This window comes from Gambusia affinis, linkage group LG03, assembly GCF_019740435.1.
Source record: "Gambusia affinis linkage group LG03, SWU_Gaff_1.0, whole genome shotgun sequence".
NCBI lineage: Eukaryota > Metazoa > Chordata > Actinopteri > Cyprinodontiformes > Poeciliidae > Gambusia > Gambusia affinis.
In genome coordinates, this window is record NC_057870.1 from 25902287 (window position 1) to 25916961 (window position 14675).

Below are 14675 nucleotides of genomic sequence, written 5' to 3' on the forward strand. Positions count from 1 at the left end.
CGCGTGACCACAGGAGTGCCATGGTGCGTTTAGGTACTGTGGGAAATGATAAGAAAAAAGAATAATTTATGTTATTGTTTCCATACCGGTCGAACGTGAGTCTTGCTGAGATGTACAAATTACTTAGTAGGACATGTAGCTATTTCGATTCGAGTTTTCCACCTTGGTGTGTTGTTGCATCGTGTGCTGTTAATTCTATGTTGCATTGTGTTTTTGTGTATGATGTAAAGCACTTTGAAATGCCTTGCTGCTAAAATGTGCTATACAAATAAAATTTGATGTGATTTTGATCATTTTGTGGCAGTATGCCCTGTGGGCTCTGAACGCACCACACAAGTGCCTGACTTTAATTGGTTGTGGCGCTGTTTGTATATACAGTAATCCCTCGTTTATCGCGGGGGTTACGTTCCGAAAATGACCCGCGATAAGTGAAATCCGCGAAATAGAAAACTTTTTATTTTTTTTTTTTACAATTAGCAACTATTACATGTACTGTATACAAATACAGTGACTCACGTGTAGGCCGTTTCACTGCTCTTCAGACTGGGCCGCTGCATCCTGACTGCGCTCTGCAGTGTTCTCTTCTGAAGCCCGCGGTGCAGGTGTGTTTGTTCGGGAGAAGAACATAGTGATAAGCAGCTGTTGTCGCTCTTTTTTCTTCTTTGCAAAAAGATCCTTGTACACCGACATGCCACCATCGATTACGTTGGAGAACTGTAATGAACGGCTCATCAAAGGGTCCCATTCCTCAGTGCCAAGCTGTTTTATGTACGTACACATAACTGCACGAGACGACAAAATGATAGCACAATTCGTAGCATGTTTTGATACAAGAAGCGGGAGTGAGGTTTTAGCGAATCAGAATGCAGAGCACAATGCACCAAAAAAAAAAATGCATCATGAAAATCCGCAAAATAGCGAATCCGCGATAAGTGAACCGCGAAGTGGCGAGGGATCACTGTAAAACGTTCTCCCTCACCTGTTAGACAACACGTTTTCCTTCCGGTTCAGACTTCACTGTTTGCTGGCGCTATATGACTGACGCGCTTAAAACTTTAATTGCTGATTAAGCCTTCTTGTGGTAAGAAGCTTCTCACACCTTTAATATCTGTAAGTCTAGCTTTAGCTCAGCTTTACTTGTAACACCTAGGTGACTTGTACAAGCTGACTGCTTCTTCTCCCTGCCAGAGGCATAACGCATCGAGCTCAGTGGTAAGCGAAAGCTCATTTTACGTATGCTTCCAGATTCTATTTTTGACATGGATGTTTGATAGACGCTGCTGTTTGTCCTTGGCCGGCTGCTTGCCCATGCTCGGTTGTCCCTGGTTGACGGTCCGTCCGCCTGTGACCTGGTTATTCGTCGTCGGCTGACGGCTGCCTGCCCGTCGCCCTGGTTGTCGGCTTCATGCCCGCTGTCCTGGTCGGCGTAAGCTAGCTTTTGACTCTCGTCCAGTGTGGCTGATTCAGGCTGGTTTGTGACCAACTCGTCCTGATCCTTCTAGTGCCGCTCTGGGTGGCGTTTGCTGTGGCGCGGCGGTTCGTCCCAGGACGGACTCCTAACTTGGACTGCTACTGCTTGATTCGTGTGGACTGAACTGTATAACTATGAAATATATGTAATTTGAATGTCTCTTATTTTGACAGGAACGGCCAGCCCGTGGTGTTGGTGGTGGACTTTCCGGCTGGTGGTACTTTCTTTGGTTTGGTGCACGATTTTCTTTTATTTTGTTTGCTGTGTTTCTTTTGTAGGTCACTGCCCTGATTTGCACTGCCAGCTTCGAGTTGAGCCATAACTATCATTTTAATGTGTGAGTGGCTTTAAATTAATATATTTCTGACTAGACAACTGTGAAATAAATAAACTGATTGGATTGAGTGGAATTGTCTCACGCCTCATCTGTAGCGGGCCTGTGTGCCTCAAAGGTAACTTTAAAGTATTATTATTGCAACCTTGCATTTATTAAATTAGTGACCTTAAAATTTAAGTTGCCAATCTGGAAAGCACAGGTACCGTCACAATTTGTTTGCTTCATATCTGTGAACAACTGAGACTGATTCAAAAGATGGCAGAACCAGGTGATGGGAAGTCTGAACAACTAAAGATGGAGAGCACGACAGCAAAGAGGTCATTAACTCGAATGATCAATAACATAACTGGGACCATGAGGAGATGACTGAAGAGGAATTAAAGGAGAGTTTCCACAAGCTCAATCTAGAGGCTGGAAAAGTAATGGCAGAAAATGATGATCTGGAAGCAAGTCTCATCGCAGAAGTGGAATCCAAATTGGGTGAAGATGATGAAGCCGCACTGACTGAACAGCAGAAATCTGACCTGGAAAAAACTGCAAAAGAATGTGAAGTAAAACGTCAAATGCTTAATCCAGGAGACCCAGTGGAGAACCTTTGGAAAGACTGAACTGTTAATTACACTTCAAGTAGCAGAATCAGATTGTGAGCATGCTGCCACTATCAAAGCAGGAGTGGAAAAAGAGGCATATGACTTCACTCTCAGCCACCTGAAGGAACTCTTAAAGGCTGCAAAAGAAGCTCATTGTCACTGGAAAAGATGGATCCCTCTTGGCACACAGGATAAAATCTAAGATCATCTGAGAGTCCCCTAGCTGGTTTCCAGGACAGCTGAGTTTATTCATGCAAAGCTAAAAGAAGATGAAGAAAAAAAAAAGGAGCAAACTATAACATCCCAAAATTATTCTTTATCAAGCTGAAAGCAACATCTCTCCCAAAGTTTCTTGGAAACAAAGGTGATTTTTACAGATGGAACTGGGAAGCACTTCAAAAACAAGAACCAAGCGGTTCAAAGGAGGTGAAAAATGTGCAGCTACTGGACAGTCTAGATGAGAAAATCACGAGAGACCTTCGCTTAACCTCCTATAGGACTCCAGAAGATATTTTTCAAGTCCGTGAGAACTGCTATGGAAATCTGACAGCTATTGCAATTGAAATAGTGGAGGACCTCTAACTGCTTCCTGCAGTTAGAGGTCAGTCAGCAGCCAAGAAGAACTGTGGAGTTGATTCAAGCTGTTGAAAAAGCTGTCAAGGATTTAAGTGAGCTTAGAAACACTGGCGCCATTAAAAACCCACTGGTGACAAAGTCAATTGAAACTAAGCTCCCTGAAGAAGGAGCAGCTTGTTTCTGCAGCTGATAAAAGGAATGCTGTGGTACCAGAGAATGGGTCTGATCACCTCCTTGCATTTCTGAAGGATCAAGAAAATGTTTCTGAGCAGTTAGAACAACTGAGAGAGGACAAGTCAAGCAGACGAGAGACCCGAATGGAGCAAAGACACACCAGAACCAAGTCAGTCAAAGCAACAGAAGACTTCGCAAGCTGCGCTGTCTGTGGCGATGGAAAACACAGGAAAAGACTGCACTTTTGCAAACAGTTCAGAACATTAACACTAACTGAGAAAAGAGCTGCTGTTAAGAAGGTAGGAGCATGCTGAAAGTGTTTGGAAATACATGACAACAAATCATACTGCAAACCAGAGTTTTTGGTGCAGGAATGGGGATGATCCACATCACTATTATCTATGCCCAAGTGCTGAAGCTAAGAAAAGTAACACAGCTCAGAGGATGAACTGAATGGGCCAAGAAGAAGACAAAAGTAGCAGAAAGTATAGAGGATCAAGAAGAATTTAAGAAATTGTCACCTGAATTGGCCAAACATTATAGAGATGTATTTCCAAATACAACTCAAATCAGAATCAGTAAAATTTCTCGATGGATAGTGGAGTGCAGGAACTGCCAGCTTTATTGATGCTTCTTGGAGTAACTGCAAATGCTGCACAAAAGATTGGCACATTAATTGATGTGGTGTGAGATTCAAATGACATAACACACAAGGCTGCAAGCAGATCAAACATCAAAAGTGAGGAGAGCACACTCATTGTTTATGGAGTTGGAGGGATGAAAGTTTGTGTGGAGACAAAACATTAGCTCCTGAAGATTCATGTGAGAACCACCAAAGGCACCCTGAAACATTACCAGCTTGAAACATGCTTCAGCTGTCATAAGCATGTTAAAGCAAAGCAGCTGCAAAGATTTTTTTTTTTTTTTTTTTTTTTTCCAGAAGTACCACTGGATGAACTTGTAAGACCCAGAGAAATAAGCTGGGTCTTCCCTGGATCAGCTCATAACCAACAATAGGCAGGACTTTCTTAAAGAAATGTGTAGGCAGGACATCCAGACAGCAGGAACTGGAGCTGAGTTGATTTATAATTTCCTCTAGAGTTTTATAATTAAGTAGTTGAAATTGGATCATTTTTCCTGTATTTGTTTTGTTTTGGCACAGCGTTGGTACTGACTTTATAGTGGATGTGCAGATTAATCCTCTGATTTTTTGAATTTTCTCTGAAAAGAAGCTGGAAAACTGGTTGCAGGCGGCAATAGACTGAAATTCAGTTGTACAAGTGTAACCAGGATAATTTTTCTATATTAGATTTAGTTTATTTTATTTTCCATTTTGTTTGATTTAATTTTTTTTATTTTTATTTAAAGGTTTAATTAAAATCCTCCTTTCCTTAATCCGGCGGTTTTCAAAGTGTGAGGCGCGCCTCCCCTCGGGGGCGCCAGAGCACTTTAGGGGAGGCGCGGTGCGAGGGAAAAAATAAACCGGAAAAGCTATCTGCTTGCCGTCTACTGATGTGAGAGAAACGTCTTTTACGCACACGATCAACTCTGTGGATTTAGGAAAAAGTTGGTACTGTGGGGTGCGCGTGTGGAGCGGGGATCAGTGAAAATGTTTCCCCCCTTAGAGGATGTTTTGGCCAGTGATGTCAGTAACGTTACTGACCACTTTTTCCAGTAACGAGAAATCTAACGCGTTATTTCAAATCCAGTAGTCAGATTAGTTACTTATCAAAATCATTTTTGCATTACTGAGCGTTGCTATCTTCTTTTGTTACTTAATCATATTTCCTCTACGCGTCTTGTCGAGTGACCGACGTCTCTATGCGACAGAAATATAAACAATGGAGGGAGATGCGCATTTTGTTGGTGGAAAATGGAACTATTTTGAGTTTCTGTCGACAAGTCCGATTATTATAAGCGGCTTTGGGCTTCATTTTTTTAAAAGTCGCTTGAAAATTTAACGAGTTGCTGGTTGCGCCTTTTTGGGCTCGTTCTTGAACGTGAAGTTACTCATTTGGGCTTGGAAATAAGCAGAGACTCAATAAATCTCAGAATTTGTCCGTCATTAAGGTAGTCTTACTCCGTCTCTCCTTGTCCATCATTTCCAGGATGATCCGTCCCGCTGTGTTTTTAATGTCAAGTTAATATATTACCTCTGAATGACGTCGAGCTTCGCGTTGCGCTCCAGAAAACTGCAAACATCGAGACTAATATGAACAGCGCAATAAACGTGAAAACAGCCACGAATGAACGTGTCCGTAGTTGGCAATAGTTATAATGGCAAGTTAGCACCGTTATAATTATTAATATTACTGTAAGTGTCAAAAATCTGTGCAACCATCTGAGCTGTGGAGCTGCAGGAGGAGCGCTGTGCTGTGACACCAAACGCAGGGCCGTAACGCAGAACCTGGAGACTGGGGGGAAGGGGGCTTTAAAATCCTTCTTAGAGTTTTCCAGACAACAGTGGACCACACAAATTACTCACGTTTTTTATTTTGTGTACAATCTCCTCTTCAGTTCAACCTTATAAGTGGAGACACATTGTTGATGTTGCCATTATAAAATAGCTGACAATTAGGTATTAGCAAAGATCAATATGATTTTCACAGGAGGCGGAGCGTTGTTAGCAGCTGCTGAAAGTAACTAAAAAGTTACTTTTAATGTAATTTAGTTACTTGCAAGTCAAGTAGTCAGTAATCTAACTAAGTTACTTTTTCAAGGAGTAATCAGTAGTCCGATTAAAGTCACTTTTTCAGAGTAACCATGCCATCACTGGTTTTGGCCAGAGCGGGGCTGAAGGTGGAGTTTTTACAACTGAACTGTGACATGGAGCTCTTGTTAAAGGGGGGGTAGGCTGCTGACATGCAGCCTACCTGCACGTCAGCGTCCTAGCTCGGCTTATATGGCTGCTAATCGCACCTTAGGTAGGAAACACTGTCGGATCCTGACGTGCAGGTAGGCTTTTGTTCCCAAAGCGGTTTTCAGATATCTATTGTATATTCTTCAATCGTGTACCTCTGTTAACTTGCAGACGGGTGATTAATCATCCAAATGTTGTAAAGATCACGGTTGGTCAAGAGGGAACTGGTGAGTGTTTGCTCAGGAGCTAGCATGCTAGCACTAGTCTTCCAGCCTGTCGTAATTATACAGCGACCTAAAGTACATTCAAATTGAAATGCTTACTGAAACTACTGTTGTGTAAAAATACTGTTTTGCATAAGTTGCATTTAATTATTATGTAAACTCCTGCAATTATAAGAAAATACATGTACATGTAAATTGATTATTTAGGCCTGTTTACACAGGCCAGGTGTATTGCAGATCCCTCGCTCAAGGAGTGGCTGAAGGGTCTAGAATACAGCAAGGATTGTCTGGCTTCATGCTGACCAGACTGGCGAGCTAACCTAAGCGGATCCGGAAATACAACACCTATTATCTGAGGAAACTCTTCCGAAATGGTTGGAGATTCAGCCCATCAAGTCTGTACTGAAGGAACTGGATTATTATTATTATTTTGTTTTTTCCCTTCCATCATCAACAAAGACTGGTTGACTTCCTTGGTATAAGGAACCCTTTTGGACTTTAAATTGTGGACTAACTTGTATATATTGTAAATATTAATACAACTCACCAATTTTTGCACCATCTAGCTGTCTCTGTGTTTTTACAAATTGCCACCTCCTCCAGCAGACGAACCTAGCTAGATTTTAAGAATTACTTGCATAAATTTTAATTCGGATTATTTCAAATCTTATTAATCCTAGAATGCAACGTAGGTTACACAAGTATTTTATGTCATCTCCTCTGGAATACTGTACTGCCCTTTTTAACTGCCTGGAAATCCTCAATTTCACCTTTGCAATCAATACAGAACGCAGCATCCAGACTTCTCACCAAATCCTGTTCCATTTTCACTCCACTGGCTTCCATGTGATTTTAAGATTTGTTTTAAAGTACAAATCTTAAAATCACTGCTTAAAATCAGCAGTGTGATAGCCGCTGACATACAGAGCATTACAAGACCAGACTCCTGATTACCTTTGTCAGCTTTTAACCAAATATTCTGCTGCTCATGGTCTTCGTTTTCAAACTTTGAATGTTTTGGTTGTTCCACCAACACAGTTAAAAACTAACAGGAGCCTTTCAGTCGGTGGCGGTGGAACAGTTTACCCTTTCAGCTCCGTTTTTCTGACTCTGGAGGTTTTTAAAATGCAACTAAAACACTTTATTTTCCAAGGATTTTATCTCTTGATTTTACTGTGTTTCTTATGTTGGTTTTATGTTTTCTATTGTTTTAAGGCTGATTTCTATTGTGATTTGTGATTTTATGTCTGACAGCCACTATATAAATAAACTTTACTTAATTACTCTAAGGAAGAACAGAAGTGGAAAACAAGGGAAAAATAGAAAATCTAAGGAACACCAAAAATGACAAAATTCCAAAACCAAACTCAAACAACCCCAGATTCCGACAGCATCTTTGTTTTTGCTACAACAAAACGACGACATGACAATTTGTTTGCATGCTTGTTATTATTATTGATATAAATGTTACTGACATCACCGACTGTTGTCACCGTAGTGATGGAAGAAAGGAGGAGAGAAAGAAGTTCCTTCACATTCCAGATGTTCCTGCTGTCTTATGTGGATCAGGCTTTTCTCCTGTGGATTCGCTTATGATGCTTCAGATTTGAGGATTTGAATCTCTTCTCACACTGACTGCAGCTGTAAGGCTTTTCAACAGTGTGGATTAGCTGATGGCTGTTTAAATTACCCTTGAAAGCCTTTCCACACTGGTCACAGAGAAAGCGCTTCTCTCCAGTGTGGATTTGCTTATGATACATCAGTCCTGAGGAATCTTTGAATGTCTTCTCACACTGACTGCAGCTGTAAGGCTTTTCACCAGTGTGGATTCGCTGATGAATCTTCAGACATGAGGAACGTTTGAATCTCTTCTCACACTGACTGCAGCTGTAAGGCTTTTCACCAGTGTGGATTCGCTGATGAATCTTCAGACATGAGGAACGTTTGAATCTCTTCTCACAGCAATTGCAGCTGTAAGGCTTTTCACCAGTGTGGAATCGCAGATGTCTGTTTAAAGTACCCTTCTGAATGAAAGCCTTTCCACACTGGTCACAGACATAGCGCTTCTCTCCAGTGTGGATTCGCTGATGAATCTTCAGACCTGAGTATTGTTTGAATCTCTTCTCACATTGACTGCAGCTGTAAGGCTTTTCACCAGTGTGGATTCGCTGATGGCTGTTTAAATTACCCTTGGAAATGAAAGCCTTTCCACACTGGTCACAGAGAAAGCGCTTCTCTCCAGTGTGGATTGCTTATGATACGCTTCAGATTGAGGATTCTTTGAATGTCTTCTCACACTGATCACATCTATAAGGCTTTTCACCAGTGTGGATTCGGAGATGACTCTTCAGACATGAGGAATATTTGAAAGTCTTTCCACACTGGTCACAGAGATAGGGCTTCTCTCCAGTGTGAATGCGTTGATGAATTTTCAGATTCGTCTTCCATCTGAAAAGTTTCAGACACTTGTTACAACGGTGTTGTTTCTGCAGCCTCTTGGTGGGCTGAACCTGCTGTCCATCACTGGGACCAACTGAGGCTTCATCATAATGTTCTCCTGGGTTTGTGCAGGTTTGTTTCTACGAAGGGAAGTACAGTAATTATAACCAACAGTAAATATAATACACAAACACTTTGATAGTCAACATCTCTATTGCTTTGCAGAGATTAAAACATCCTAACACATCTCCCCGTTTAGTTTAATCAAATACAAAAGTATAAATTTGTCTTTCTCTCAGGTGGACTAGAGGTCTGGAACCTGTGGCCCCACAAGTGGCTCTTTGGACATTTTTTAATGGCTCCTAATAATTTAGTTAAAAATGCAGAAAAACCAACTGATGGTCTTTTAATCTTGGCATAATGACAAAAGTACATTTTAATAAAATGGTAAATGACTGAACATATTTAGTGCTTTTCCAATCATTTTTACCACTCAAAGCGCTTTACACTGAGTCCACCCATTCACACACAAACTCTCACACATTTATACATCAGTAGGGGGTAAGTGCCTTGCCCACAGATACATCTACATGTGCAAGGAGCAATCTGGAATTGAACCTACAACCTTCTGATCACAAAACAACTAATCTACCCACAGAGCCACAGTCGTCAGTAATATACAACAGAACAAATGCATTGAATATTTTATATCTGTTTTTGTTGTCATTGAGTTGAAAACTATCCTATAATTTTACTTAATTAGTTACTTAGTTCAATGTTTATCAAAATGACAAGTCAGGAAACATTTATGGCTCTAAAAAAGTGTTGTTGTTTTTTATCTGGACTGAAGACAAAAATGGTTCTTTGGATTGTAAAGGTTTCAGATCTCTTTTGTAAGATAACAAAATGATTTGAGTTTTGTTAGGTCAGGTCACCAGGCAACAAAGAGACATACAGGACCAACAACCATGCATGCACACACACACACACACACACGCACACACACACACACTCATTCCAATTCAAATCCTAATTAAAATAAATGTCATGTTTTTGAGGTGTGGCATGAAGCCAGAGTACCCAGAGAAATCCCATTCATGCACAGAGAGAACATTCAAAGTAAATGCAGAAAAATTATTAAAAACAAAAAAGTAGCACTTAGTTCCCACAAGGTTTAATAACTAACCTCTTCCAGTGATGCTTTCTCTTCCTGGCAAAGTTTCTCCATTTCAGTCCTGTGTAACACAAACATTCATAACATGTAAAATTTAATTTAGGATATTTGTGCAGCAGTGGCAGCAGTTTCAGATAAAGTTGAAACCAGATATTGATTAGAGACAACCTGATTTCACACATTATGATTTTAAAACAGTCTTAACTTCCTGCTTTATGTCAGCCAGGATTAAATCCGTAATTTCTCTGAGAAGTTTTCATTTCTGTTTTATATTTAGAAAGTTTTCATAAGCTAACTATGTATTAAACAGATGCTTTGTAAACTTCTAGCACTTTTAACAGAAATAAATGAGAATCATGACAGAGGGATGATTTCTGCTTCACATGTTTTAGTTTTAGTAAAGAGATGATTCTACATTTTGCAAAGTGAATTATTAAACATCAGTATGAATTATTACAAATATATGTGATAAAGAAATAAGCCTTTACTTACAATTTCTTTGAGCCACCTCTTCAGATTATCTTTGTCACAATATTTACATTTGACAGATGCTCTTATGGTTTCCATGGTAACAGTGTTCAAAGGATTACAGCTCCATAAACATTTAACTCTCTATGTATTTAAAAACAAACAAACAAACAAAAAAAAGCATTCAGCCATCTAATTAGGCTGATTACAGACTTTATTCTTCTGTGCACCAGAAAGTTTGACTTTAATGTTAAATCCATTTTATTTTAACAGATTTGGAAACTTGTTATGATGCATACAGTACTGTTTCCATGGAGACAGGTTGTTTGGATATTTTACATCTTAATGTAACCATAATTCAATCAATCAAACAAACTTTATTTGTATAGCACATTTCAGCAGCAAGGCATTTCAAAGTGCTTTACATCAAATCAAACACAAAAACACAATGCAACATAGAATCAACAATAAAAACAGAACATCAAGTCAGATTCTGTCAATAAATTTGCAATTGATTACGTTTCGAATACAACTCTAAATAAGTGGGTTTTTAGTTGAGATTTAAAGGAAGTCAGTGTTTCAGCTGTTTTACAGTTTTCTGGAAGTTTGTTCCAGATTTGTGGTGCATAGATACTGAATGCTGCTTCTCCTCGTTTGGTTCTGGTTCTGGGGATGCAGAGCAGACCAGAATCAGAACCTGAGAGGTCTGGAAGGTTGATACAACAGCAGCAGATCTTTAATGTATTGTGGTGCTAAACCATTCAGTGATTTATAAACTAACAGTATTTTAAAGTCTATTCTTTGAGCTATAGGGAGCCAGTGAAGGACTTTAAAACTGGTGTTATGTGCTCTATCTTCCTGGTTTTAGTGAGAACACGAGCAGCAGCATTCTGGATCAGCTGCAGCTGTTTGATTGATTTGTTGGACAGACCTGTGAAGACGCCGTTACAATAATCAATACGACTGAAGATAAATGCATGGATGAGTTTCTCTAGATCTGGCTGAGACATTAGTCCTTTAATCCTGGAAATGTTCTTCAGGTGATAGAAGGCCGACTTTGTAACTGTCTTTATGTGGCTCTGGAGGTTCAGGTCAGAATCCATCACTACTACCCAGGTGTCGGGCCCGATGTGCTGACTCTAGATCTATAACTCTAGATCTGTAACTCTAGATCTGTAACTCTAGATCTATAACTCTAGATCTGTAACTCTAGATCTATAACTCTAGATCTGTAACTCTAAATCGTTCCTCTTTAGGTCCAAAAATAATAACTTCAGTTTTGTTTTTGTTCAGCTGGAGGAATTTTTGGCACATCCACACATTTATCTGTTCTAAGCATCTGTTCAGTGATTGGATGGGGTCAAAGGTTACCTGGTGACATCGTAATATAGACCTTTGTGTCATCTGCATAGTTATGGTAGCTAATATTATTTCCTGTTATAACCTGAGCCAGTGGGAGCATATAAATATTGAATAAGAGGAGTCCTAGGATTGAACCTTGGGGTACCCCACATGTGACCTTTGACCTCTTTGATGTGAAGTTTCCAATTGAAACAAAGAAATCCCTGTTCTTTATGTAAGATTCAAACCAGTTAAGCACTGGACCGGAGACTCCGACCCAACTCTCCAGTCGATTCAGTAATATGTTGTGGTCAACACTGAGGTCCAACAGAACCAGCACTGTGGTTCTCACACAGTCCGTATTTATATGGATGTCATTGAATACTTTGACTAGGCCAGTCTCTGTGCTGTGGTGAGACCAGAAACCAGACTGAAGGAGTCAAAGCGGTTGGTTATCGTTAGGAAGCTGTTTAACTGTTTAAACAGCTTTTTCAATAACTTTGTTGATGAATGGGAGGTCAGAGGTCGGCCTGTAATTCTGCAGTAATGATTTGTCTAGAATAGATTGTTCTTTTTTATCAGTGGTTTGATTACTGTTGTTTTCAAAGCCGGATGAGAGCGATGAGTTTACTATTTGGATCAGATCAGTAGCAACAACAGGCAGGACTTTCTTAAAGAAATGTGTGGGTAGAACATCCAGACAGCAGGAACTGGAGCTGAGTTGACTTATAATTTCCTCCAGGGTTTTATAATTAAGTAGTTGAAATTGGGTCATTTTTCCTGTATTTGTTTTGTTTTGGCACAGCGTTGGTACTGACTTTATAGTGGATGTGCAGATTAATCCTCTGATTTTTTGAATTTTCTCTGAAAAGAAGCTGGAAAACTGGTTGCAGGCGGCAATAGACTGAAATTCAGGTGGTAAAGTGATAGGAGGGTTTGTGAGTCTGTCAGCTATTGTACATAAAGCTCAAGCATTGTTAATGTTTTTGTTTATGACATCTGCAAAGAAAGCCTGTCTTGCATGTTTTAGTGTTAAATGATAGTAACGTAGTTTTTCTCTATAGATGTTATAATGAACGTGAAGTTGAGTTTTACGCCATTTTCGTTCTGCCCCACGGCAGAGTTGTCTTGCAGATCTAACTGTTTGTGCATTTCTCCAAGGAGATTTCTTCTTACCAGACACAACCTTCATTTTAATTGGGGCAATGGAATCAATGATGCTGCACAGTGGCGCAGTTGGTAGAGCTGTTGCCTTGTAGCAAGAAGGTCCTGGGTTCGATTCGGCTGGGGTCTTTCTGCATGGAGTTTGCATGTTCTCCTGTGCATGGTGGGTTCTCTCTGGGTTCTCCGGCTTCCTCCACAGTCCAAAAACATGACTGTCAGGTTAATTGGCTCTCTAAAATCTCCTAGGTGTGAGTGTGTGTGTGAATGGTTGTGTGTCCTGTCTGTTTTCTGTGTTGCCCTGACAGACTGGCGACCTGTCCAGGGTGAACCCCTCGCCGGGGCGCAGCTGGAGATAGGCACCAGCAACCCTCCCGACCCCATTAGGGAAGAAGGGTGTATAGAAAATGGATGGATGGAGAAGTCTGAAACTTTAGACTGAAAATCATTAACCAACTTATCTACGTCATTACAGCTTAAGGGTGAGGAAGAAGAGTAGCTTTGAAGCCACCTGTTGCTACAAGTTCAAGTAAAAATCACCTGGACGCCATCTGTTTTTGATAACCGTTTATTTTCAATATACATTTCATTTGAAAAATAGAAATTCTACAATAAACCATTTTTTCTTCTCTAGAAAGATTCACAAGTTAATTTAACAATAAAGTGTCAGTTTTCCTCTGCAGCTTTCGACAGGCGGTGAACTAATAACTCCACTGGAAAACCTGCAGAGCACTGAGTTGGAAAACAAAGTGAAGTATTGAAAATAGAGGATCAGAGTGAGCATCTGTATGAAAACATGATCTTTGTGTGCTAATATGGAGGCGACAGCAATGATCCATCAAGTTTGGAAGATTTATGATTTAATTTTCCAACAGTTTGAACATTTTCCAGTTGGAGAAAACTATCTTTTTGACCTTTTTTCACCTTTGCGGTCACATTTAAACCAATTTCAGAGTTCAGAAGGATATTTGTCCTGATATATAAAACCCTAGAATAGCGATAGAGGTGCTCTTTTATTAACATTCACAAGTCAAACAATTGAAAAGTATTGAAAAATAAACAAAATTGGATGTGGAAAAATGTGTAGAACACTATTCACATTTTCTTTCATAATTTAGCTGTTAGGTTTTATATGGAAGAAATTTTAATTATTTACATTGAAATTATAACCCTGAATCTATTCTGTGCAATTATCTATATATATTTTTACTCTAAATGCACAAAAAAGTTTACTCAAAATGTTTCTTGAAAATGTAAATTTTTCAAAATTTTATTTATGTTTTCAGGGGTAATTTTGAAGGCAAATTTCTGCAGGTGATTTTTTGCAGTGAATTTAAAGTGTAAAAATAAAATAACATTGACAAAATTTCATAAGATAAAAATTCAGTGTCATAAAAATCTGATTCCAATCAGGTTACATTTCTTCCAAAATTTTGAGGATATTTTAAATTTCACTAACCACTAAATGCAGGCTAGAAAATAAGATAAAGTTTATTAGTGAGTTTATTCTGTGTGTGTGGTTTGATCACCTAAATACCATTTATCTATATATATATATATATATATATATATATATATATATATATATATATATACAGGACTTTATATTTATCATGTATTAATATGATATCATTCCCAGTTCAGGTTCCTCTTTGGATGAAAAAGTTGGATGATTTGATGAATCAAATGGCTTGACTCACATTGCTGTTTCCTGTTCTTATTTCTTTCATTTCAGAAACATTTCTAAAATCAGACAAAAGGTCTCCAGTTGACCTGGAAAATCATTCATGCTTTCATTTCATCTCCTCTGGAATATATTAACTGCCTGGAAATCCTCAATTTCACTGCAATCAACAGAAG

At 39.3% G+C, this 14675-nt stretch overlaps 1 protein-coding gene across 1 annotated transcript; it reads right to left on the minus strand.

The window, feature by feature from the left end:
• Positions 1-7797: 7797 nt before the first annotated feature.
• On the minus strand, positions 7798-10437 carry LOC122827920 (zinc finger protein 239-like). Its single transcript, XM_044111026.1, has 4 exons — positions 10338-10437; positions 9858-9906; positions 8617-8811; positions 7798-8448 (listed from the first exon to the last, which is right to left on the minus strand). The coding sequence occupies exons 2-4, from the start codon at positions 9897-9899 to the stop codon at positions 7798-7800; spliced, it is 888 nt and encodes a 295-aa protein (XP_043966961.1). The 5' UTR covers positions 9900-9906; positions 10338-10437.
• Between the last annotated feature and the right edge of the window lie 4238 nt (positions 10438-14675).